The sequence below is a fragment of the Gigantopelta aegis genome, chromosome 1, assembly GCF_016097555.1.
Source record: "Gigantopelta aegis isolate Gae_Host chromosome 1, Gae_host_genome, whole genome shotgun sequence".
NCBI lineage: Eukaryota > Metazoa > Mollusca > Gastropoda > Neomphalida > Peltospiridae > Gigantopelta > Gigantopelta aegis.
The window spans coordinates 4,097,487-4,119,767 of record NC_054699.1 but is presented as its reverse complement, the minus strand read 5'-3'; the positions used below and the strand labels follow the sequence as shown (position 1 = coordinate 4,119,767).

General features: G+C 39.4%; 1 protein-coding gene across 1 annotated transcript; it reads left to right on the top strand.

The window, feature by feature from the left end:
- The first annotated feature begins 1,765 nt into the window (after positions 1-1,765).
- Positions 1,766-20,498, top strand: LOC121386372 (equilibrative nucleoside transporter 4-like). Its single transcript, XM_041517288.1, has 7 exons — positions 1,766-2,401; positions 4,481-4,555; positions 5,375-5,619; positions 9,075-9,279; positions 14,159-14,346; positions 16,213-16,453; positions 17,825-20,498. The coding sequence occupies exons 1-7, from the start codon at positions 1,951-1,953 to the stop codon at positions 17,986-17,988; spliced, it is 1,569 nt and encodes a 522-aa protein (XP_041373222.1). The 5' UTR covers positions 1,766-1,950; the 3' UTR covers positions 17,989-20,498.
- The last annotated feature ends 1,783 nt before the right edge of the window (positions 20,499-22,281 follow it).

Below are 22,281 nucleotides of genomic sequence, written 5' to 3'. Positions count from 1 at the left end.
TGTAAGGGGCATGTGTAAGGGGCATGTGGCATGTGTAAGGGGCGTGTGTAAGGGGCATTTGGCATGTGTAAGGGGCGTGTGTAAGGGGCACGTGTAAGGGGCATGTGGCATGTGTAAGGGGCGTGTGTAAGGGACATGTGTAAGGGGCATGTGGCATGTGTAAGGGGCATGTGTAAGGGGCATGTGTAAGGGGCATGTGTAAGGGGCGTGTGTAAGGGGCATGTGTAAGGGGCGTGTGTAAGGGGCATGTGGCATGTGTAAGGGGCGTGTGTAAGGGGCGTGTGTAAGTGGCATGTGTAAGGGGCGTGTGTAAGGGGCGTGTGTAAGGGGCGTGTGTAAGGGGCATGTGGCATGTGTAAGGGGCGTGTGTAAGGGGCGTGTGTAAGGGGCATGTGGCATGTGCAAGGGGCGTGTGTAAGGGGCGTGTGTAAGGGACATGTGTAAGGGGCGTGTGTAAGGGGCATGTGGCGTGTGTAAGGGGCGTGTGTAAGGGGCATGTGGCATGTGTAAGGGGCGTGTGTAAGGGGCGTGTGTAAGGGGCATGTGGCATGTGTAAGGGGCGTGTGTAAGGAGCGTGTGTAAGGGCATGTGTAAGGGGCGTGTGTAAGGGGCGTGTGTAAGGGGTCTTGTGTAAGGGGCCTTGTGTAAGGGGCGTGTGTAAGGGGCATGTGTAAGGGGCTTGTGTAAGGGGCCTTGTGTAAGGGGCATGTGTAAGGGGCATGTGTAAGGGGCATGTTCTCACTGGCGAGCGAAGGATTTACAAGGTGTGTGGGGGGGGGGGGGGGAAGGTGTCATACACGGAAAATACATTTAAAACCAAAAAAGAGAAGAAAATTCGCATGGAACAGGGGTTTCGACTCCCACTCCTGCACAAGCGCTGGGAGTCCGCCCTTGTTTAACACAATGTTAACTACAGCTTACCAGTCGAATTTCTTTTTTATATCTTGTCTGCTGTCAAGGAACGACAATATTCCCATAGGGTGTTTAATTTTTAATGTTTAAGCAGCTGTTTCCTACAGCCCCCGCATAATAATACTGTTCATGCAGTGGTACAGGGATGCTATATTCTCGTGGGTTTTCCTCAATAGTGGGTATTACAGCTCACACTTCACCAGTTTGTTATGTTTAACGACATCACTAGAACACATTAATTTATCAATCATCGGTTATTGGATGTCAAACATTTAGTAATTTTTGAAACGTCGCGTTAGAGGAAACCCGCTACATTTTTTTTCCATTAGCACCAAGGGATCTTTTATATGCACTTTCCCAGACAGGGCAGCAATGCTGCGTATACCACGGCCTTTGATATATCAGTCGTGGAGCTTTGGATGTGACGGGGGAAAAAACTAAAAAACATATTTTTTTTTTTTTTTTTTTTTTATAAATAAGCATCTATTAAAAAAATTTCTCTGATAAATTGTGCTGAATGCTGTATTTTATATTTACCGCGGGGGGGGGGGGGGGGGGGGGGGTGTACGGTGGTATAGTCCTCAAAGTTTAATCTCAGGATGGCATCAAACATGATTTCCTGGCATCAGGCACGTATTTATTAATGTTTTGGATGGCAAATGTCTGGTGTTTGAAAGTTTATTTTTGTTATATACAGTATGTAGTAGAAAAAAAGTAATTTGGTGGTCTGCTGGTGGGTTGACTGAGAGGCATGGCCCACCCCCACCCCCGCCCATCCATCTTTTATGTTCATATGGGCTTTTAATGTCATCATCATCAATTATTATTATTTTCTTCTTAACAGGATGCGTTTCCTTACACTAGACGCCGATTGGACATCACTAATGGATACTGGGAACCACAAAACAAGCACACAGTAAAGACATCTGCAATTATTTTTACAAAAAATACAATAATAATAATAAAAAATTAATAAATAATAATAATAATAATAATAATAATAATTAAATCAAATCAAACAAAAAAATCCCTGCTACAATGGAAGAAAACTCGTCGCAACAAGGATACTGCCAGCTGAGGTCCCCTAAATTGAAGAGACGGAAATCCATCCCCCGGGACCGCCTCACCCCTCCCCGGGACCCCTGCAGCTGCATCTACCTGGCGCTGGTTCTGGCTGGGGCCGGGTTTCTTCTCCCCTACAACAGCTTCATCATTGCTGTGGACTTCTACCAGAGTCGCTTCCCTGCCAGCACGATCATCTTCGACATGAGTCTGATGTACATCGTCGTCGCGTTCTTCAGCGTGTGTGTCAACAACGCCGTCGTCGAACTGCTCAGTATGCCCGTGAGAATCACGTTCGGCTACATCGTGTCGTTCGTAACGCTCCTGCTTATCGCCCTTTGCGACGTCTGGTTCCAGCTCTTCTCGGAAGATGTCGCCTACAGGATCACCCTCCTGGCCGTGGCGGTTGTGGCTGTTGGCTCGACAGGTAAACCTCCTCATTTTAAAGCTCCAGTCTCGAGTATATTTTCGAATATTTAAAAATAAAATAAATCGCCATCTTTCAATTTCTGTTACCTGAAATCTCAAATGCAGGCCTCGTAAATAGATGATACAACATCAGTGGCTGTTAGATACCTTTTATCTTATAACGATTTGTTTCAAAATCTATAGATAACGTGCAAAATGTAATATTTTACACTTAAAAAATGCAGGTTTAAAATAAATTTAAACTTCTTTTAAGAAATTGCGCTTGCATTAACTTATGTGATACAGAGTCAGTTTCAGATTAACTTATACGTCACAGTATAATCAATTTCGACTGGGTTTTTTTTTTTACTGGATGCTATGGCTGTGGCAACCGGGTCATCACCTACGAGCAGCCAATCGTATGTCTTTAAATCAATATCACACATACTAATATGCGTTATAGGATAGGATAGGATAGGATAGATTGTTTAACGTGCACATTCAGAGCAAGCTGTTGTAGCGCACGCCTGTCCTGAGCACAAGTACCGGCCTCTGCCGGTTCCTCTGTCCAGGACAAGATGTGTGTTATGCCAATGCCAATGCCAAAAAGGTTAACGTGCACATTCAGAGCAAGTTGTTGTAGCGCACGCCTGTCCTGAGCACAAGAACTAGCCTCGGCCGGTTCCTCCGTCCAGGACAGGAAAAGGTTGGGGAGGTGAAGGAGGGACCGCCTGCACTGACAGGTGCAAAGGAGCACCAGCAGTCCAACCGTAGTTGTTAACAGGCGGGAGGTTGTAAGGTGCTATGTAGTTTGGAATGTCCCGTAGGATTAAGCCAAAGAGAAATGGTGCGCATTTTAATGAAGGTTTGGATTTTAGTGGACCGAGAGTAGCTCGTATGTGTGTTATTGGTGTGCACTGTTACAAATAACGAATGCTATTCTCACCAAAAGGTGGTGTCTAAAACAAAGGGATACAAATCTAAATATTTGGTGATGTTTGTGTTGTGATGTCATTACTGTCCTTAGATCGGTACGAAGTAATATTTTACATGATTAGTGGATTTGTCGAGGTGGATAGATCCCAAAACCTGTCACCCTTCAGGCTGGCGCTGTACAACTGAGCTAGGCAGGAGGCGGTGGTAAAACGGCCGCCTGACTTGTGATTGATGTATGATCGATTTCCTTCAGTGTCTTCATTGGGCTACTGGTGCAACAGACGCCGTGGTATGTGCTATCCTGTTTGTGAGATGATGCATTTAAAATATATCTTGCTGCTGATCGAAAACAGTGGCCCAGGGGACTGGTGGCAAGGGTGGGTGGGTCTCTCATTATATACTCTACAAAAAAAAGGTAGGGGAACCTGAAATATTAATGTTAATATCAACTATTAGACTGAACATACGTTTTGACCACAGACATCATAGTAAAGAACGTTCAGGTCTGTTTATCAACACACCGAAACACATTCCATAGTTTGTACATGCATCACGTAGTTGCCCCGTACACGTGCGTGGAGTGTCATTCTCGATTTTTACAATTTCCAGGAAGGTCCATTAATCACTGTGGAACATTATTTCTGTCAATCTTTTTCATTCTGTTGATCATACAGTTGTTATTGTTTTATTTGTAGTCATTTTTATTGTTTGAATTTGCGATTTACTGATTAAAAAAACGTCAACTTTCAAATTTCATTTCTGACCCCAATCGTCTTTCAAGATCATTGGTGGTCATAAAACCTACTGTAATACTAAACTACCGGTTGTAATGTTTGCCCAATTAATTCACTATTATCATATAACCATTCTCCATAGCTACTATACCATACAATTTTGGCAATTGTAAATTCTTATTAGAGTTCCCCTACTTTTTTTTAAGAGTATATATTTGATCCATAACCATATTATGTCCGACGCCATATTCTAGTAACCAGAAATAAATTTGTCTTGAGTGGATCGTTTAAGTAAAACCATTTGTTCCTTTCCTAGCGGGCACCAACTAGATAATAAATATTAAATATGCAGGGCTATTGTTATGCAATGATTCCTTTTGTATTTAATCGAATTTTTAATTTTTGTATTTAAAAATACTATTTTACAGTTCAGCAGTCAAGTTTCTATGGTTACACGAGTATGCTGCCAAGACGATACACGCAAGCCGTCATGACAGGCGAAAGTAAGCATTCTGTAGTTGTGTTGGTGGTTGTTGGGGTGGGGTGGGGGGGATGGGGGTTTCTGGCCTGTGGCGAAAATATTAAGCTGCAAGCAAGTTTATGTCAGCGGCGGTTTGTTTGGATGAATGAAAGGTCATCGGAATATGAGATGCACAGTGGCTTAGCTCAGATCAACAGAGAGGACAGAAATACATTATACACCACCTTTGATACATTATATTACAAAATATTTTAGCCAGATTAAAAAATCAATGATTGCCTTAAAAAACAACATCGTATTTGAACCAAGCCAAAAACTTGCAGGCATTGTTTTTATAGGTGATTGTAAAATTAATACTAATTGTACAAAAAATCCTCATATGCTGTAATCTAATGGCCTGGGTGTACTGAAATACTGTGTTAAAGCTTTAAAGTAGAGTGTGCTGTTTGTTAGGGAATATAACTACATATACATATATATATATATTTGTGTGTGTTTGTGTGTGTGTGTGTGTGTGTGTGTGTGTGTGTGTGTGTGTGTTGTTGTTGTTGTTGGGCTTTGTTTGATGTTTATTGTTTATTTTTGTTGGGGGTTTTTGTTTGTTTTTTGGTTGGGTTTGTTTGGTGTTGTTTGTTTTGGGGGTTTTATTGGGTTTTTTGTTTATTTGTTTATTTGTTTGTTGTTGGATTTTTGGGGTTTTTTTTTAGTTTTAGTATTTATTACTAACTTACTTAGCTTACGTACTTTTATATACTTACTTATTTACTTATCCTACTTACTAAGGCCTATGTACTCACTCACTCACGCACTCACTCACTCACTCATTTCTTTTCGTTGCTAGGTGCGGCCGGACTGATAATCTCGATAAACCGGATCGTGACGAAGGCGCTGTTGGACGATCAGCGGATCAATACGATGATCTTCTTCTGTATCTCCATATCAATAATATGGATGTGCTTCGTCCTCTTTCACGTCACGCGGCGCACAGACTTCGTCCGGTTTTACGTCAGCATGTGCGAGAGCGCGAAGATTGCCGAAGATCAACGAGGCTTAAGCAAACCAACAGTTACAGAGGAAGTAAGCTTAGTAAGAATTTCTTTTCCTTTTTTAAAAAGAAAGTATTTGAATGTCAGTGTTCCAATATAAGATATAGTTTTAATATTTAAGCATTTAGAATTAATAATATCGTTTTGCTTTCTACCTCCCCTCCACCCTCCCCCATTTGATTCGTTTGCCATAAATGCTCTATAATTGTTCTGTATATTTATAGTCCGTCCCATAGAGAACACATTTTTTTATACTATAGAATGTACCTTAAGTTATTTATTTCTGAGATGACTGATTTATAATTTCACACAAAAATAGTATTTTTTGTGATTTCCCAAACACTTTTACTTTTCTACTTACGTCAAACCAAACTGAAATTATTTTCAAAAAGCATTTTTACTGAATGTTGGGATGGACTATAGTGCTGCACGTGCGCAATCGCATCAATAGCATACATTCCGATTCGCACTTTTAAGGCTCATTTAAGGCTCAATTAGACTGGATGCGGCGCGTGTGTGCGTCGAGGCTAAATGTTTTTTTCGAAATACATGATTATCAGTGAGAGCGTCTAGACTGAATACATGCGTCTGAAAACTCATGCGGCCAGCCGCAAGGAGATAATCGTATATGGTGTATATGCCCGAAACGCAATCGGTACACACACCAGACGCAACATTCGGACCGCACGCACGCGCCGCATCGACTCTATATGAGCCTTAACAGGTCACTTTTACTTTAGTGTTAGTCATACTGGCGCATTTGATAAAACTTCAATTAGTTTTGTTTGTGTTTTGCGTTAGTATAATATATTATATTATATTAAATGATGGGGAAGCGAGATTGAGACTTTAAATGGACATCAGGAAATTGTTAAATTCAAAACACACGAACGTTTGTCCTCGCCGTCTGCAGGACACAATATTGTCGTTCTGTCGCGTATAGGTTACACACAATTAAAAGTAAACCAGTCATTGTTCTGATAGTCACTTCACCGACTATTAAACAGCAAAAGTACCGGTGAGAAAACATGATACGCCCGATCGAAAACCATAAATATTAATGAATATGTTACGGGTATGATTCAATTCTAATTATGTGAATATAAACAAATTATTTTATTTATTTGTATCACAGTGACCTAGTAATTGTATGTGACACACCATCATCCCAAGTTGTTTCTACATGTGACCTTTGATGGTCCTATATGCATCTGTATGCAAGATATGGTCCGAACAAGGATTTACTGTTATGTGCAGTAGACCGTGAAAAGTAGGTCACAGTGACCTAGTAATAGTACGCGACATATCGCCATCCCAAGTTAAGGAATAAAGTATTATAACATTATGCATCTTAATTCCAGTGCTGAACACTGATGCCAAATCATGCAATTGTACTGCATTTAAAAACCGGTTGATACGTGCAGTGTTGTGACGGACGAATTGCCAGTTTAAAAAGAGAAACTAGCGCATGATTTTATAATTATTATCATGAATTATCTATTGCTGAAATTATTGTTCTACATTGATCATTGTATTCCACCTTGAACAGGTACTCGAGTCCTGTGAACGGACTCGAGTCTTGCTAGACTCGACCCGTGCCCGAGTACTCGAGTAATGGTCTGGACAAGAAAAACGTAGCAGACGGGCGGACGGATGGACGGACATAAGGATGGACGGACGGACAACGCCATACCATAATACGACCCATCATAGACGGGCGTATAAAACACCTGATCTTTAATGAAATGCAATAAAATATTTCTGTTTTGTATTTTATTTTATTTTACTTAATCTTACAGCTAGCTCAATTGTCCTCCATGTGGTCTATTATTTCTCGCTCCAGCCAGGGACCACGACTGGTACATCAAAGGTCGTGGTATGTGCTATCCTGTTTATGGGATGGTGCATATAAAAGATTCCTTGCTGCTAATTTTAAACAGTAGCCTATGAAGTGGCGACAGGGGGTTTCCTCCCTCATTATCTGTGTGGTCCTTAACCATATGTCCGACGCCATATAACCGTAAAATAAAATGTGTTGAGTGCGTCGTTAAATAAAATATTTTCTTCCTTCCCTCTATGTGGTCTACATTTAACTTTAGACCATGACTTTAGACACTCGAGCTACCTTACAGTATGAGCTAGAAATACTGTCATTAAAATGTCAGTTTAATGTACGCGTGTTTGCCACACACTGATAAATGTAATAGTTGTTTTAGTGCTGCACGTGAGTAATCGCTTTAATGTCATACTTACCGATCATTTTGTTTTATTTAACGACACCACTAGAGCACATTGACCAATTAATCATGGGCTATTGGGTATCAAACATTTGATAATTCTGACTCGTAGTCATCAGAGGGAAACCCGCTACATTTTTCCAAGTTAGTAGCAAGGGATCTTTTAAATATGCACTTTTCCACAGACAGGAAAGCACATACTACGGCCTTTGATATACCAGTCGTGGTGCACTGGCTGGAACGAGAAATAGCGCAATTGGCCCACCGACGGGGATCGATCACAGGCCGACAGCGCATCAAGCGATAATGTACGTGTGAGTTAATTGCACAGGTTACGCAAATATAATTCACGTACCCGAACAATCGCCTATCTAGGTAAAAGTTATGTGAACCGACTTGCGATTACCTAACATTTTGTAATATTGTCCTTGCCGTGTGCTGTCATTCTAGGGTGAATTTTGGGGTTCGTAATGTCCAAAAAATCCTAAGTATGAATATATGTAATGAATTTATTTCATTTTATTTTATTCGAGAACCACATATTGGTCGGCTGAGCGTTTCTGGTAAAGATCGTCTAGGGAAGATCGCCATATTGTTACAGATAATCCATGTAGTTTGGAAGCTACCTCCATACGTACATACCTGTATTTACCCAATATATTTAATACGGGAGGTGTGTGTGTGTGTGTGTGTGTGTGTGTGTGTGTGTGTGTGTGCCCCACGACTGGCATATCAAACGTCATGGTATATGCTGTCCTGTTTATAGGAATGTTTCCTCTTAAAACTACATATCACAATTATCAAATGGTTGACATCCAGTAGCCAATGCTTAATTAATCAGCGTGCTCTAGTGGTGTCGTTAAACAAACTTTAAACGAAACTCTATTTTAGTCCTATCACATGATTGACATCCAGTAGCCGAGGCATAATAAATCAATGTTAGATATTTATGCAGCATTTTTTGCAAGGGTCCCATGTCTGGTGGAATTGGAAAAATTAGCGCGAGAAAATCATATATGGGATATTTTTCAGGCCATTAAATGATACAGAACATCACTGTTAAATTACTTTGTTAGAACATACATTATTAAATATATATACTGGGAATTTTCAGTGCCACTTTCTTTTGGGAAGGAGCCTATGTTCGCACCCATAGAACAACCTGGATAAATCCCTGAATGTGCTATATAATGATGTCGATAAACAAAACAAACTTTAACTTTGTCTTTAAGGGGTTTATATTATTATTTCTTGACAGGTAGATTTCCACGAACCCACGACTGGACATCATTATGGTGTACTGGTTATCCAGAGTCCCACCTCACCCGTCGAAGCAGCACCCGCCATTGGTGCAAACCAAAGTGACGTCACGCCCAATGACATCACCAGAAGTCAGGAAGCAGAAGTGTCCTTCCAAGGCCAATACTACAAACTCCAAATGCCAAAGATATCAGCTTTTAAAAGTAAACTTTACAGCATCTTATTATTAAAAATGAGTAATAAAACTGACTTCTCAACTTTCAACTTCTAACTACTGAGATTTATATTAACATTTTGTAATAGATCAATCTGCGCGACTGAATACATGTAGGCCCTATCTGTGATGTTGGAAAGAAATAAGGGATCGCACCAACACTACGGGAAACGGTGGCTACAACCAAAACTCTCATCCATAGTGTCAGGACGTTAGCCATTTACTGATATTCAGTCTCACATTACTAACATTCAGTCTCACATTACTACTGACATTCAGTCTCACATTACTGATATTCAGTCTCACAGTCTCACATTAGTGACATTCAGTCTCGTAGTCTCACATTACTGGCATTCAGTCTCACATTACTGACATTCAGTCTCACATTACTGACATTCAGTCTCACATTATTGACATTCAGTCTCACATTACTGACATTCAGTCTCACATTACTACTGACATTCAGTCTCACATTACTGACATTCAGTCTCACAGTCTCACATTAGTGACATTCAATCTCATAGTCTCACATTACTGGCATTCAGTCTCACATTACTGACATTCAGTCTCACATTACTGGCATTCAGTCCCACATTACTGACATTCAGTCTCACATTACTGGCATTCAGTCTCACATTACTGACATTCAGTCTCACAGTCTCACATTAGTGACATTCAGTCTCATAGTCTCACATTACTGGCATTCAGTCTCACATTACTGATTCTGTGTCACATTACTGACATTCAGTCTCACATTACTACTGACATTCTGTGTCACATTACTGACATTGAGTCTCATTACTACTGACATGCAGTCTTACATTACTGACATTCAGTCTCACAGTCTCATATTAGTGACATTCAGTCTCATAGTCTCACATTACTGGCATTCAGTCTCACGTTACTGGCATTCAGTCTCACATTACTACTGACATTCTGTGTCACAGTATTGACATTCAGTCCCACATTACTACTGGCATTCAGTCTCACATTACTGACATTCAGTCTCACAGTCGCATATTCAGTATCATAGTCTCACATTACTGGCATTCAGTCTCACATTACTGACATTCAGTCTCACAGTCGCATATTCAGTATCATAGTCTCACATTACTGGCATTCAGTCTCACATTACTGACATTCAGTCTCACATTACTGACATTCAGTCTTACATTATTGACATTCAGTCTCACATTACTGACATTCAGTCTCACATTACTACTGACATTCTGTGTCACATTATTCACATTGAGTCTCACATTACTGACATTCAGTCTCACATTATTGACATTCAGTCTCACATTACTGATATTTTGTCTCACATTACTGACATTCAGTCTCACATTGCTGGCATTCAGTCTCACATTAGTGACATTCAGTCCCACGTTACTACTGACATTCAGTCTCACATTACTGACATTCAGTCTCACATTACTGACATACAGTTCCACATTACTGACATTCAGTCTCACATTACTGACATACAGTCCCACATTACTACTGACATTCTGTTTCACATTACTACTGACACTCAGTCTCACATTGCTGGCATTCAGTCTCACATTACTGACATTCAGTCTCACATTACTGACATTCAGTTTCACATTACTGACATTCAGTCTCACATTACTGACATTTTAGTCCCACATTACTGACATCCAGTCCCACATTACTACTGACACTCAGTCTCACATTACTGACATTCAGTCTCACATTACTGACATTCATTTCAACATTACATCTTTGTACTTTACACAGACATTACAGGCGCGGCACAGTGTAAGAAAGAGTGGTACGGTTCGAGGTTGCCAGACTCTCCTTTTAAATTCACCTGTGAAGGACATTTTCACAGATCTGTACAACAAATATAGCCCACACATAAACAAGTGGCACGGCCATGGCCGCTAACATTCTAGTCATCATGGCTTTGTCATTCTAGTTCTGTCTGTTATCTGTTTTACTAATGATCATGACTCGTATCACATTAACGTGTGATGTCTTATGCGAGTTATTTAACGAAATGTACATACATACATATGCGTAAATTACGTACGTATCGTCTGCGCCGCGCCTGCATTTTGATGCTAATGGTGACCGATATGTGGTCTACAATATCAAGTGTTTCCTTATTTCTTTCTTAGATTCTGTGTCTCGTGACAAAATGATCAGCACATATTTCATGCATGGAAAGTATTACATAAAAGTATTAATTTCTTTCGTGTGTGGAAATGACATGTACCAGAAATAAATAATAAAAATCAATATTGCCCAAACTGTAATCAACGACATAAAACCGTGTTACACCTCATTAAACTGCAATAAAAGAATACTTTACATGCGGTGTACACTAAAAATAAAGATTTAAATTAAATCAAATAAGATGAAATGTTAAAATATTCTACATAGTGCATCGTTTAATTAACATGATTATACAGTGTATGGAAGTGTACATCTGCAGCAATTACCGTTCAGAATTTTCGCTAACGAGGTTTAAAGTTTGTTGTACACGTAGCCCAGTTCAGCGTGCTTGAAGCCTAATTGAATATAAACACGAAAGCAATACGAACTGATTGTAGAGAGTAATGTCTGAAAGTGCACAGTAACACTGGTTACCGTTCCAGGAGGCTACATAAAACTAGTATAAATGATTATATAGTCTCTGAAAGTGTACAGTAATCCCGTTTACCGTTCTAGGAGGCTACATAAAACTAGTATGCAGTGATTATACAGAGTGTCTGGAAGTGTACAGTAACACCAGTTACCGTTCTAAGAGCTACACAAAACAAGTATGAAATGATTATACATAGTCTCTGAAAGTGTACAGTAACTCCGGTTACCGTTCCAGGGGGCTACATAAAACTAGTATGCAGTGATTATACAGCGTGTCTGAAAGTGTACAATAACGCCGGTTACCGTTCCAGGAGGCTACATAAAACTAGTATGAAATGATTATACAGTGTCTGAAAGTGTACAATAACACCGGTTACCGTTTCAGGATGCTACATAAAACTAGTATGAAATGATTATACAGTGTCTCAAAATGTACAGTAACACCGGTTACCGTTCCAGGAGGCTACATAAAACTAGTATGAAATGATTATACAGTCTCTGAAAGTGTACAGTAACACCAGTTACCGTTCCAGGAGACTACATAAAACTAGTATGCAGTGATTATACAGAGTGTCTGAAAGTGTACAATAACGCCGGTTACCGTTCCAGGAGGCTACATAAAACTAGTATGAAATGATTATACAGTGTTTGAAATTGTACAGTAACCCCGGTTACCGTTCTAGGAGGCTAAATAAAACTAGTATGAAATGATTATACAGAGTGTCTGAAAGTGTACAATAACACCGGTTACCGTTCCAGGAGGCTACATAAAAGTAGTATGAAATGATTATACAGTGTTTGAAAGTGTACAGTAACCCCGGTTACCGTTCCAGGAGGCTACATAAAACTAGTATGAAATGATTATACAGAGTGTCTGAAAGTGTACAGTAACACCGGTTACCGTTCTAGGAGGCTACATGAAACTAGTATGAAATGATTATACAGAGTGTCTGAAAGTATACAGTAACCCCGGTTACCGTTCCAGGAGGTTACATAAAACTAGTATAAAATGATTATACAGTCTCTGAAAGTGCACAGTAACACCGGTTACCGTTCCAGGAGGCTACATAAAACTAGTATGAAATGATTATATACTCTCTGAAAGTGTACAGTAACTCCGGTTACCGTTCCAGGAGGCTACATAAAACTAGTATGCAGTGATTATACAGAGTGTCTCAAAGTGTACAATAACGCCGGTTACCGTTCCAGGAGGCTACATAAAACTAGTATGCAGTGATTATACAGAGTGTCTGAAAGTGTACAATAACACCAGTTACCGTTCCAGGAGGCTACATAAAACTAGTATGCAGTGATTATACAGAGTGTCTGAAAGTGTACAATAACACCAGTTACCGTTCCAGGAGGCTACATAAAACTAGTATGCAGTGATTATACAGAGTGTCTGAAAGTGCACAGTAACACCGGTTACCGTTCCAGGAGGCTACATAAAACTAGTATGAAATGATTATATACTCTCTGAAAGTGTACAGTAACACCGGTTACCGTTCCAGGAGGCTACATAAAACTAGTATGAAATGATTATATACTCTCTGAAAGTGTACAGTAACTCCGGTTACCGTTCCAGGAGGCTACATAAAACTAGTATGCAGTGATTATACAGAGTGTCTGAAAGTGTACAATAACGCCGGTTACCGTTCCAGGAGGCTACATAAAACTAGTATGCAGTGATTATACAGAGTGTCTGAAAGTGTACAATAACACCAGTTACCGTTCCAGGAGGCTACATAAAACTAGTATGCAGTGATTATACAGAGTGTCTGAAAGTGTACAATAACACCAGTTACCGTTCCAGGAGGCTACATAAAACTAGTATGCAGTGATTATACAGAGTGTCTGAAAGTGCACAGTAACACCGGTTACCGTTCCAGGAGGCTACATAAAACTAGTATGAAATGATTATATACTCTCTGAAAGTGTACAGTAACACCGGTTACCGTTCCAGGAGGCTACATAAAACTAGTATGCAGTGATTATACTGAGTGTCTGAAAGTGTACAATAACACCGTTTAAGGAGGTTACGTAAAACTAGTATGCAATGATTATACAGTGTCTGAAAGTGTACAATAACACCGGTTACGGTTCCAGGAGGCTACATAAAACTAGTATGAAATGGTTATACTGAGTGTCTGAACGTGTACAATAACACCGGTTACCGTTCCAGGAGGCTACATAAAACTAGTATGAAATGATTATACAGAGTGTCTGAAAGTGTACAGTAACACCGGTTACCGTTCCAGGGGGCTTGCTGATGAGGTATGAAGTCTCGAAGACCGTCTGGCCCTTCATGCTGGCCATCGGTCTGGCCTATTTCGTCACCCTGTGTCTGTTCCCTGGCATCGAGTCCGAAGTGATCAGCTGCAAGATTGGATCCTGGATGCCCATAGTCCTCATGGCTGTCTTTAACCTCTTTGACTTTATAGGAAAGGTGAGTTGTGCCGGGTGTTGATTTTCAGAAAGTTTTCCATATGGTACCAATAACTCAAACTTTGGCATATAATAAGCTTTTACAAAATAACATAACCGGTAAATTTTTCAGATTATCTACCAGATGTATCACGGTCTAAAGTCATTAATTTCCGTAAATAATCAGCAATCAGCTTTATTCCCTTGAAACAAATGTATCCGTGAAGGCGAAAATTTATCCCCTCTTCTGTTCTCCTTGTATCTCAACGATTTAGAAGATTATTTATCCAATCAGGGATGCGAAAGAATTCCAATTAAGACAGAAACTTCAGAAAAAAACGGAAGACATTGCTATGCACATCCTTTGTTTGTTATATGCCGATGATATGGCCTTATTAGCAACAAATGCAGCTGACCTACAAAATACTTTAAATACGTTTTACCAGTATTGCAATGATTTGAAACTTAAAATTAATTTATGTACATGTATTTGTTTTTGTTATACATCTTGTTCTTATAGAATTTCATTTATTGGTCTTTGTATATGTTTATTATCAACCATCTTGTCGCGTGAATGTTATAACTTGTATCTGTATATATTTCTTCCATGCCGTCGTGCCACAGCCCAAGTGTAATCAATTATTGTTTTGTCTTGGTAGTCCAAGATGAGCATTAAAGCGATCCATTTTCTAGGTCCGGTTTCAGACTAGAGTGGTGAGGTCAGGGCTGGATTTATACCTTAGGGGGCCCGGAGCTGGGGCCCGGGGGCACTTCAGGTTCGGTGGCCCCTCAACATAGAAATTAAATTACATGACAAATAAAAAAATGAACTAATTATATAATTATTACAATTTTTTTTATAAAGGAAGTCTTTAGTTGGGGGGGGGGTGGGGGGGGGGGCAACTGCCTCCTTTGCCCCCTTATAAATCCGGAACTGGGTGATGGAGACGTTTCACATGTACAGTCAGAATACGTGCTAAAATGCTTAATATGGCAAGGGGCAAAATAAAAGGAAAATACATTTTGTTTAGCGACACTAAATTAAACTACGGTTATTTTGTGCCTAACATAAAATTATGGTTAATTATTTCAGGAGTTGGTCATGTTGTAGTAAGAGCGACAACTACAAATTTAAACTAACAGGCCTAAATTAATAATATTTAATTTGGCAATAAAATAATAAAGGTGTATGTTACCAATATGGTCCTCTGTTCTTTTTGTTTTTCATTTTGGAACAGGCGAGTAACAGTGTGTTCACTCATATCCAAACAATAACATATAATACATTTTCTAACACTTTAGAGCAGGCGAGTTATTGTATATGCATGTGTTCATTACACATATGGGCGCAGAGAAAATTGAAATTAGAAAAACTGTAGCCAGTTTGTATAGATTGTGTTGATGTGACACTAACCAATTCTGTACTTCATTGACAGTATGTGCGATATTGTTACGACATCGTAAGAGGCACGTGTGCATGAAATTATGCAGTTGTGGGAGGGGATCTAGACTTTGCCGAGCGAAGTTTCTTGGGGGTATCGAATCATGCTTTCCGAGAGAATATATTTTTAAAAAGAATATTAGCTTTGAGAGAGGGGGTTTAGCACCTGCATAATATGTTCACCAGCGGCCACTTTCACAAAAGATATCGCAGTTATACCGGCCATACGTTTACAAGTATTTGGCATCTATTTCAAGAAGAAAACTACATCATTACGGATAATGGAGCGTTTTAATGTGTACTCCTAATTATATTTCTTGTCCTATAACAGCAATAAGAATTGTGGCTTAGTCGTAGATTTACGTTTGTAACGTGCAAAACTAGGCTTGCGATGTTTCGTGAAATTGGGCCCTGATATAATGTAAATTTTGCGATGTTGATTTTCAGATAATTGCGTCACTCCACTACGACTGGCCGCGAGGTCGTCTTGTCGTTCTGACTCTGTCACGGATTATTTTCGTGCCTCTGCTAATGATCTGCGCAACACCAAGAATTCGACCAATCTTGATGGGGGATGGCTGGCCAATCGTTTTGTCTCTTCTCCTTGGAATAACCAATGGCTACTTCGGTAGCGTACCGATGATTTTGGCGCCAACTAAAGTGTCCGAGGAACAAAAAGAATTATGTGGTATGTTGTTAAAATTTTTAATAAGTTAATAATATTAATATTAATAGTTTTGTTAACTTGTTGTATGTGCCGCATTGGCTCTACTGACTGGAGTGTTTGGAAGCATGATATTAGTCAAGAGTGTACACGGAGTAAACTAACTTGGGGGTAGGGATGCTTTGCATAAAGGGTCAGATGACAGTATTTTAGGGTATTCTCCAACCAGACGAAAAAAACACTTTTGAATTAAAAAGTGTGCTTTTTTTTTTTGCTTTTTTTTTTGGTGTGTGTGTTTTTTTAATATTTATTTATTTATTTATTTATTTTTTCTTTGGGGGGGGGAGGGGTGGGGGTGGGATGCAGAAACTATTTCCACTCCTGCTAGTTACGACGCTTAATTGTTTGCTGTATTAAAGTATTTTAAGTATTCATATTCATACACCACCTTATCATGACCTGCCTTCCAAAGAATAAAACCTACAATCTGATGATGCACACACTAGTTTTACGACACATCCTGATCTTCACCAGGGGCCTAATTAACTTAAACTCTCGCAACTTTGCGATAAGTGCAAAAAGACGTGCAAGGACGATGCGATATTGCTTAAGATAGCTTTTCAAACTTTGTAACAATAGGTCTTGGGCCCCGTTTTACGAAGCGATTTTAGCGCTAAAATCAACTGAAGTTGTTAAATACCTTACGCATTTTAGGTGATCTTAGCGCTAAAATCAACTTAAGTTGTTGAACACCTTACGCATTTTAGGTGATCTTAGCGCTAAAATCAACTTAAGTTGTTGAACACCTTTACGCATTTTAGGTGATCTTAGCGTTAAAATCAACTTAAGTTATTGAACACCTTACGCATTTTAGGTGATCTTAGCGCTAAAATCAACTTAAGTTGTTGAACACCTTTACGCATTTTAGGTGATCTTAGCGCTAAAATCAACTTAAGTTAAATACTTACGCATTTTAGGTAATCTTAGCTCTAAAATCAACTTAAGTTGTTAAATACCTTACGCATTTTAGGTGATCTTAGCGCTAAAATCAACTTAAGCTGTTAAATTACTTACGCATTTTAGGTGATCTTAGCGCTAAAATCAACTTAAGTTATTAAATACCATACGCATTTTATGTGATCTTAGCGCTAAGATCGCTTCGTTGGTTGGTAATAGAATCATTTAGGGTGTGTGGGTGTGGGTAATATTTTGTCATGCTTCCATCAGAGAACTGTTCAAGCACGCCTGTGCGTGGGCACAACCTCCGACTTCGCCAGAGAGTTATGTGCATGACAGGGACTCACTTAGGCCTACATCTGTACTTTAATGTTTGTATAGGCTTCCATTACTGAATATTAATTCTCAGACCTTAAACGTTTTATTTTTTTATTTCAGGTAACATCATGATGCTGTCGTACAGTATCGGATTAACGAGTGGCTCGGTGGTGGCCTACCTGCTGGACGAGTGGTTAGGGCCACACCCCGCCATTGATCCTTGTTTCCTAAATACCACAATGGTTGCCACGGGAAATAGCTCATATTACCACAACGTAACTTAAAGTCTCAACTCGTTGGAATGAAGTGAAGTTATATTCCATAACCACACCTGGACACATTCGAATGGAGTGGAGTAATATTCCAGAAGCAAATCAAAACTCGTTTGAATGAAGTGGAGTAATATTCAATAACCCAATCTGGACTCCTTTGAATGAAGTGGAGTAATATTCAATAACCCACTGGACTTCTTTGAATGAAGTGGAGTAATAATCAATAACCCAATCTGGACTCCTTTGAATGAAGTGGAGTAATATTCAATAACCCATTGGACTTATTTGAATGAAGTGGAGTAATATTCAATAACTCAATCTGACTCCTTTGAATGAAGTGGAGTAATATTCAATAACCCAATCTGGACTTCTTCGCATGAAGTAGAGTAATATTCAATAACTCAATCTGACTCCTTTGAATGAAGTGCAGTGGTATTCCAAAACTCAATGTGGACTCGTTTGAATTCAGTGGATTAATATCCATAACTCATTCTGGTTTTTATCGAATGAAGTGCAATAATTTTCCATAACTCGGTGTGGACTCGTTTGAATGAAGTGGAGTGGGCTAATATTCCAGAACTCAAACTGGAGTCGTCTGAATGAAGTGCAATAATATTTTATAACTAATTCTGTAACTCAATCTATAGTCCGTCCCATCATTCTATAAACAAGTTTTTTGTAAATAATTTCAATTTTGTTTGACGTAAGGAGAAAAGCAAACGTGTTTTGGAGATAACAAAAATATACTATTTTTGTTTGCAATTTACAAATCAATCGGCTCAGATATAAATAACTTGTAGTAAAATCCATAGTATGAAAAAAGGCGTTCCCCGTGGGACGGACTTTAGTACGTTGAAGTACCCTCGTATGTTTGAACAGAGTGACAGACGTGTGACTGTCCAACACAGAGAGGAAACCATGGACCTCAATGTGATAATGGAGTGATAATCAGTGTGATAATGACTATAGATTGAGTTACGGAATTAGTTATAAAATAGTATTGCACTTCATTCAGACAACTCCAGATTCAGTTCTGGAATATTATTCGATTCCGTTCACAGTGATATAAGGCGTTATAGTATACAGTTATGCCCTAAAATGGGAGTTACGCCCCTTGTTTCCGGGTGAGGCCGAGATAACCTTTTGAAGTACCCTCCGTTCAAACATACGAAGGTACTTCAAAAAGATAGACTATCCTCGTATGTTAGAACGGAGTGCAGTAATATTCCATATCTCAATTTAGACTCATCAGAATGAAGTGCGGTCATCTTCCATAACTCAAACGCGACTTGTTTGAAGGAAGTCAGTAATATCCCATAACACAATCTGGTCTCGTTTGAACAAAATGGGAACAATATTATTTATATCCAGTACACTAGTATATGAGCAGAGAAGTACTGACTTCATTTTTATTTTTATTTATTTATTTATTTACTGTCCAGCTTTTTATTTTGTGCTAGGTACCGCCTTTGTGGGGTGACTCAACTGAAATGTCGAATTAACTCAAAGATCATTATATTTTAATGCTCATATCCATCTTGTGCTCAAACACGCTTCATGGGACATTCCAGTGGTGTATAATAGAACGTTTTTGATTGGTTGATTCTGCTCTGTCGATGTCACATGATAAAAACTCGTAATCGTAAATGATAACTGCAAATGTATCTACAGTTTCTATGATGCAAGTGATGTAAAATAACCTAGGGTTTGGGTTTGTTTTCAATCTCTACATAAAGATAGCAGATAACAGATAATGAATAGGTATTAAAGGTAAAATTAACGATTTGAGGGTTCTAACCCGGTGACAAAAGGCGATTAGTCCTAGAAATTAAAATCTTTGTTAAGTTTTATAAAATTCTACTCTGTCGTATAAATCGAATATTGAAGGATCGGTGCAAACCGAGTAAAACTGGCCCAAGTTCAGCCAGCAAACCTTTCGCTAACGTTCACGAACTATTTGCTTGGTATCCAACATGGCAATTTGGTTTACCGTGAAGCGCTTAAACCAGTCTAGCGGACGTTTTTCTGCTCGGTCTGACTGAACGCAGCCCTGATGTTATGATGATACAATTTCAACACGACTGGTCTATTATATTGAATAACAAAAGAAACGCAGACATTTTAATATACATGTATACATGGCACTGATAATTATAACAGACACAAAAACTAATGCTAGTCTCAGACTGTCAACTGTCACGACGAAGTTGACCAACTCGACGGCTGTGTTGTAATTTGTAATCCCTGTGACGACTTGTCAGAATGACGTATGCAAATGGTAAAGCATTCCTCTCATGCGCGGTTGGTCTAGGGTCATAAGCCTACGAGACAGGGGGATGGAGGGGGAGGGCAGTTGCCTCTTCCCCCTCCCCAAGTCCTGGAACAAGACTTCAAATTCAGGATAAAATGATACAGATATTTGGGCAAAATGTGCAAATCTGAGACCTTTTTACCATGTATTTTTATCATTCTACACTGACAATTAGTTGTAAAAATGCATAGTGGTTCATTTGAATAAATGTTGTTATGCAGATTCGGGCATTTTGGTTTATTTTGGACAAAAGCCAGCCTGCCCCCCCCCCCCCCCCCCCCCCCCCTACAAAATTGGGAGCCCGTACGCCTATGTCTAGGGTCGATCCTCGTCGGTGGGCCCATTGGGCTATATCTTGTTATTGTTCCAGCCAGTGCACCGAAACTGGTATGTATATCAAAGACTGTGGCATATGCTATCCTGCCTAATAGGGATAGTACATATAAAAGATCCCTTGCTATTAATGGGGAAAACAATGTAGAGGGTTTCCTCTCTAAGACTATGTAAACATTGCCAAATGTTTGACATCCAATAGTCGATTATCCTAAATATTGCCGCCAATCCATTTTATCATTTAGTGTTGTGGGTATATTGATACGTGCACATATTCTTGTCATTCCAGCTTATCTTCTTCCTACAGGTATCGGAATGCTTCCTATACCGTTGTAAAACTGCAACGAAAAAAAGAATTAATATTGTGCTCATTGTTGGTGTCACTTGTTTGTCTCGTGTTCGCTTAACTTGACTATAGTGAACAACAAAAGAAACGCAGATATGTTAATATACGTGTATACATGGCACTAATACAACGAATTCGGTAAATGGGCCGTCGGTGGACTACAGTTCACAAGACATTGATAATATAGACACAAGAGGTAATGTGATTTAATTTGAATAATTTTAAATAAAAAAACAAAACAAAAAACAACAACTATAAATTAATATTCGCGTTTCTTTTGCTGTTCAGTATATAAATTTTATTACCCATATGGTTAAAATATATTGGTACATTTCAAAGTGATACGTTCCACTAGAACGCCAAGTGGGACGTAACACTTCGTGACGTCATTGATAGGCGCACTACAACCTTACAGGAACGACAACCAAACGGGTTGAGTGATATACATCAAGATCGATTATGAGTAATAAATAGGATATTAAACTCGCTACCATTTCAGATCATGTTTATGTCCCTCGTGAAATAATTTTCATTGTCACTCGCTAAAGCTAATGACAACTAAAAAGTATTTCACTCGGGACATTGATCATGATACAAAATGGAAGCTTGTTTAATATCCTATAAATATTGTACTGAACGGAAATAGTTGTTACCAGATATTATTGCAGTAAGTTTTATCTTGAAAAACAGCATGTATTATATACACTCAAACCTGCTGAAATAGCCACCTTTATTTAGCAGTCACCGTTTTGTTCTCCACTGTCAGGCGCGGCTCTCAGATTTTTAATGGGAAGCGTCAGAGCCGGTTTATCCTACTAGCACATGTATGTAGCACGTGCTACGAGACCCACGCTTTAGGGAGCCCCTCGGTGATGTGTACATTTATTTTGTTCAGGTTATTTTTCCCTTCTCCCTGAAGGGGTTGCAAAATATATATCCTGGGAATGAGGGCCCGCGGTTATTTGTGCTACAGGCCCCACGGTTCCTTAAACCGGCTTGGGGGGGGGGGGGGGGGGGGGGGGCATAATATTAATGCAATATAGTTAGGTGGCGTTGATAAAAAAGATTTCTTACTTTATACAAACACAAAATGAATTACCTGACCAAAATTAGGGTGTCCGAACTAATGCAGTACCGAAGATGTGCGCAAGGATGAATCAAAGATTTTGTAAAAGTGGAGGGGGAGTCGCACACATTTTTTAAAAAGGCAATTTGAATTTGTCGAAGGCAGATGAGACGAGCGTTTAAAGGGAGAGAGGTCTGTAGTTGGGTTAGTGGACATGTTTTCCCCCAAAAGTTTTCAAATACAGATGCA

Bases quoted from the DNA above. Each gene is read 5' to 3' on its own strand.
- LOC121386372 (XM_041517288.1), top strand. From the start codon at position 1,951: ATGGAAGAAAACTCGTCGCAACAAGGATACTGCCAGCTGAGGTCCCCT. The intron at 2,402-4,480 runs GTAAACCTCCTC...ACTATTTTACAG, and splicing joins TGTGGCTGTTGGCTCGACAG to TTCAGCAGTCAAGTTTCTAT. The intron at 16,454-17,824 runs GTATGTTGTTAA...TTTTTATTTCAG, and splicing joins GGAACAAAAAGAATTATGTG to GTAACATCATGATGCTGTCG.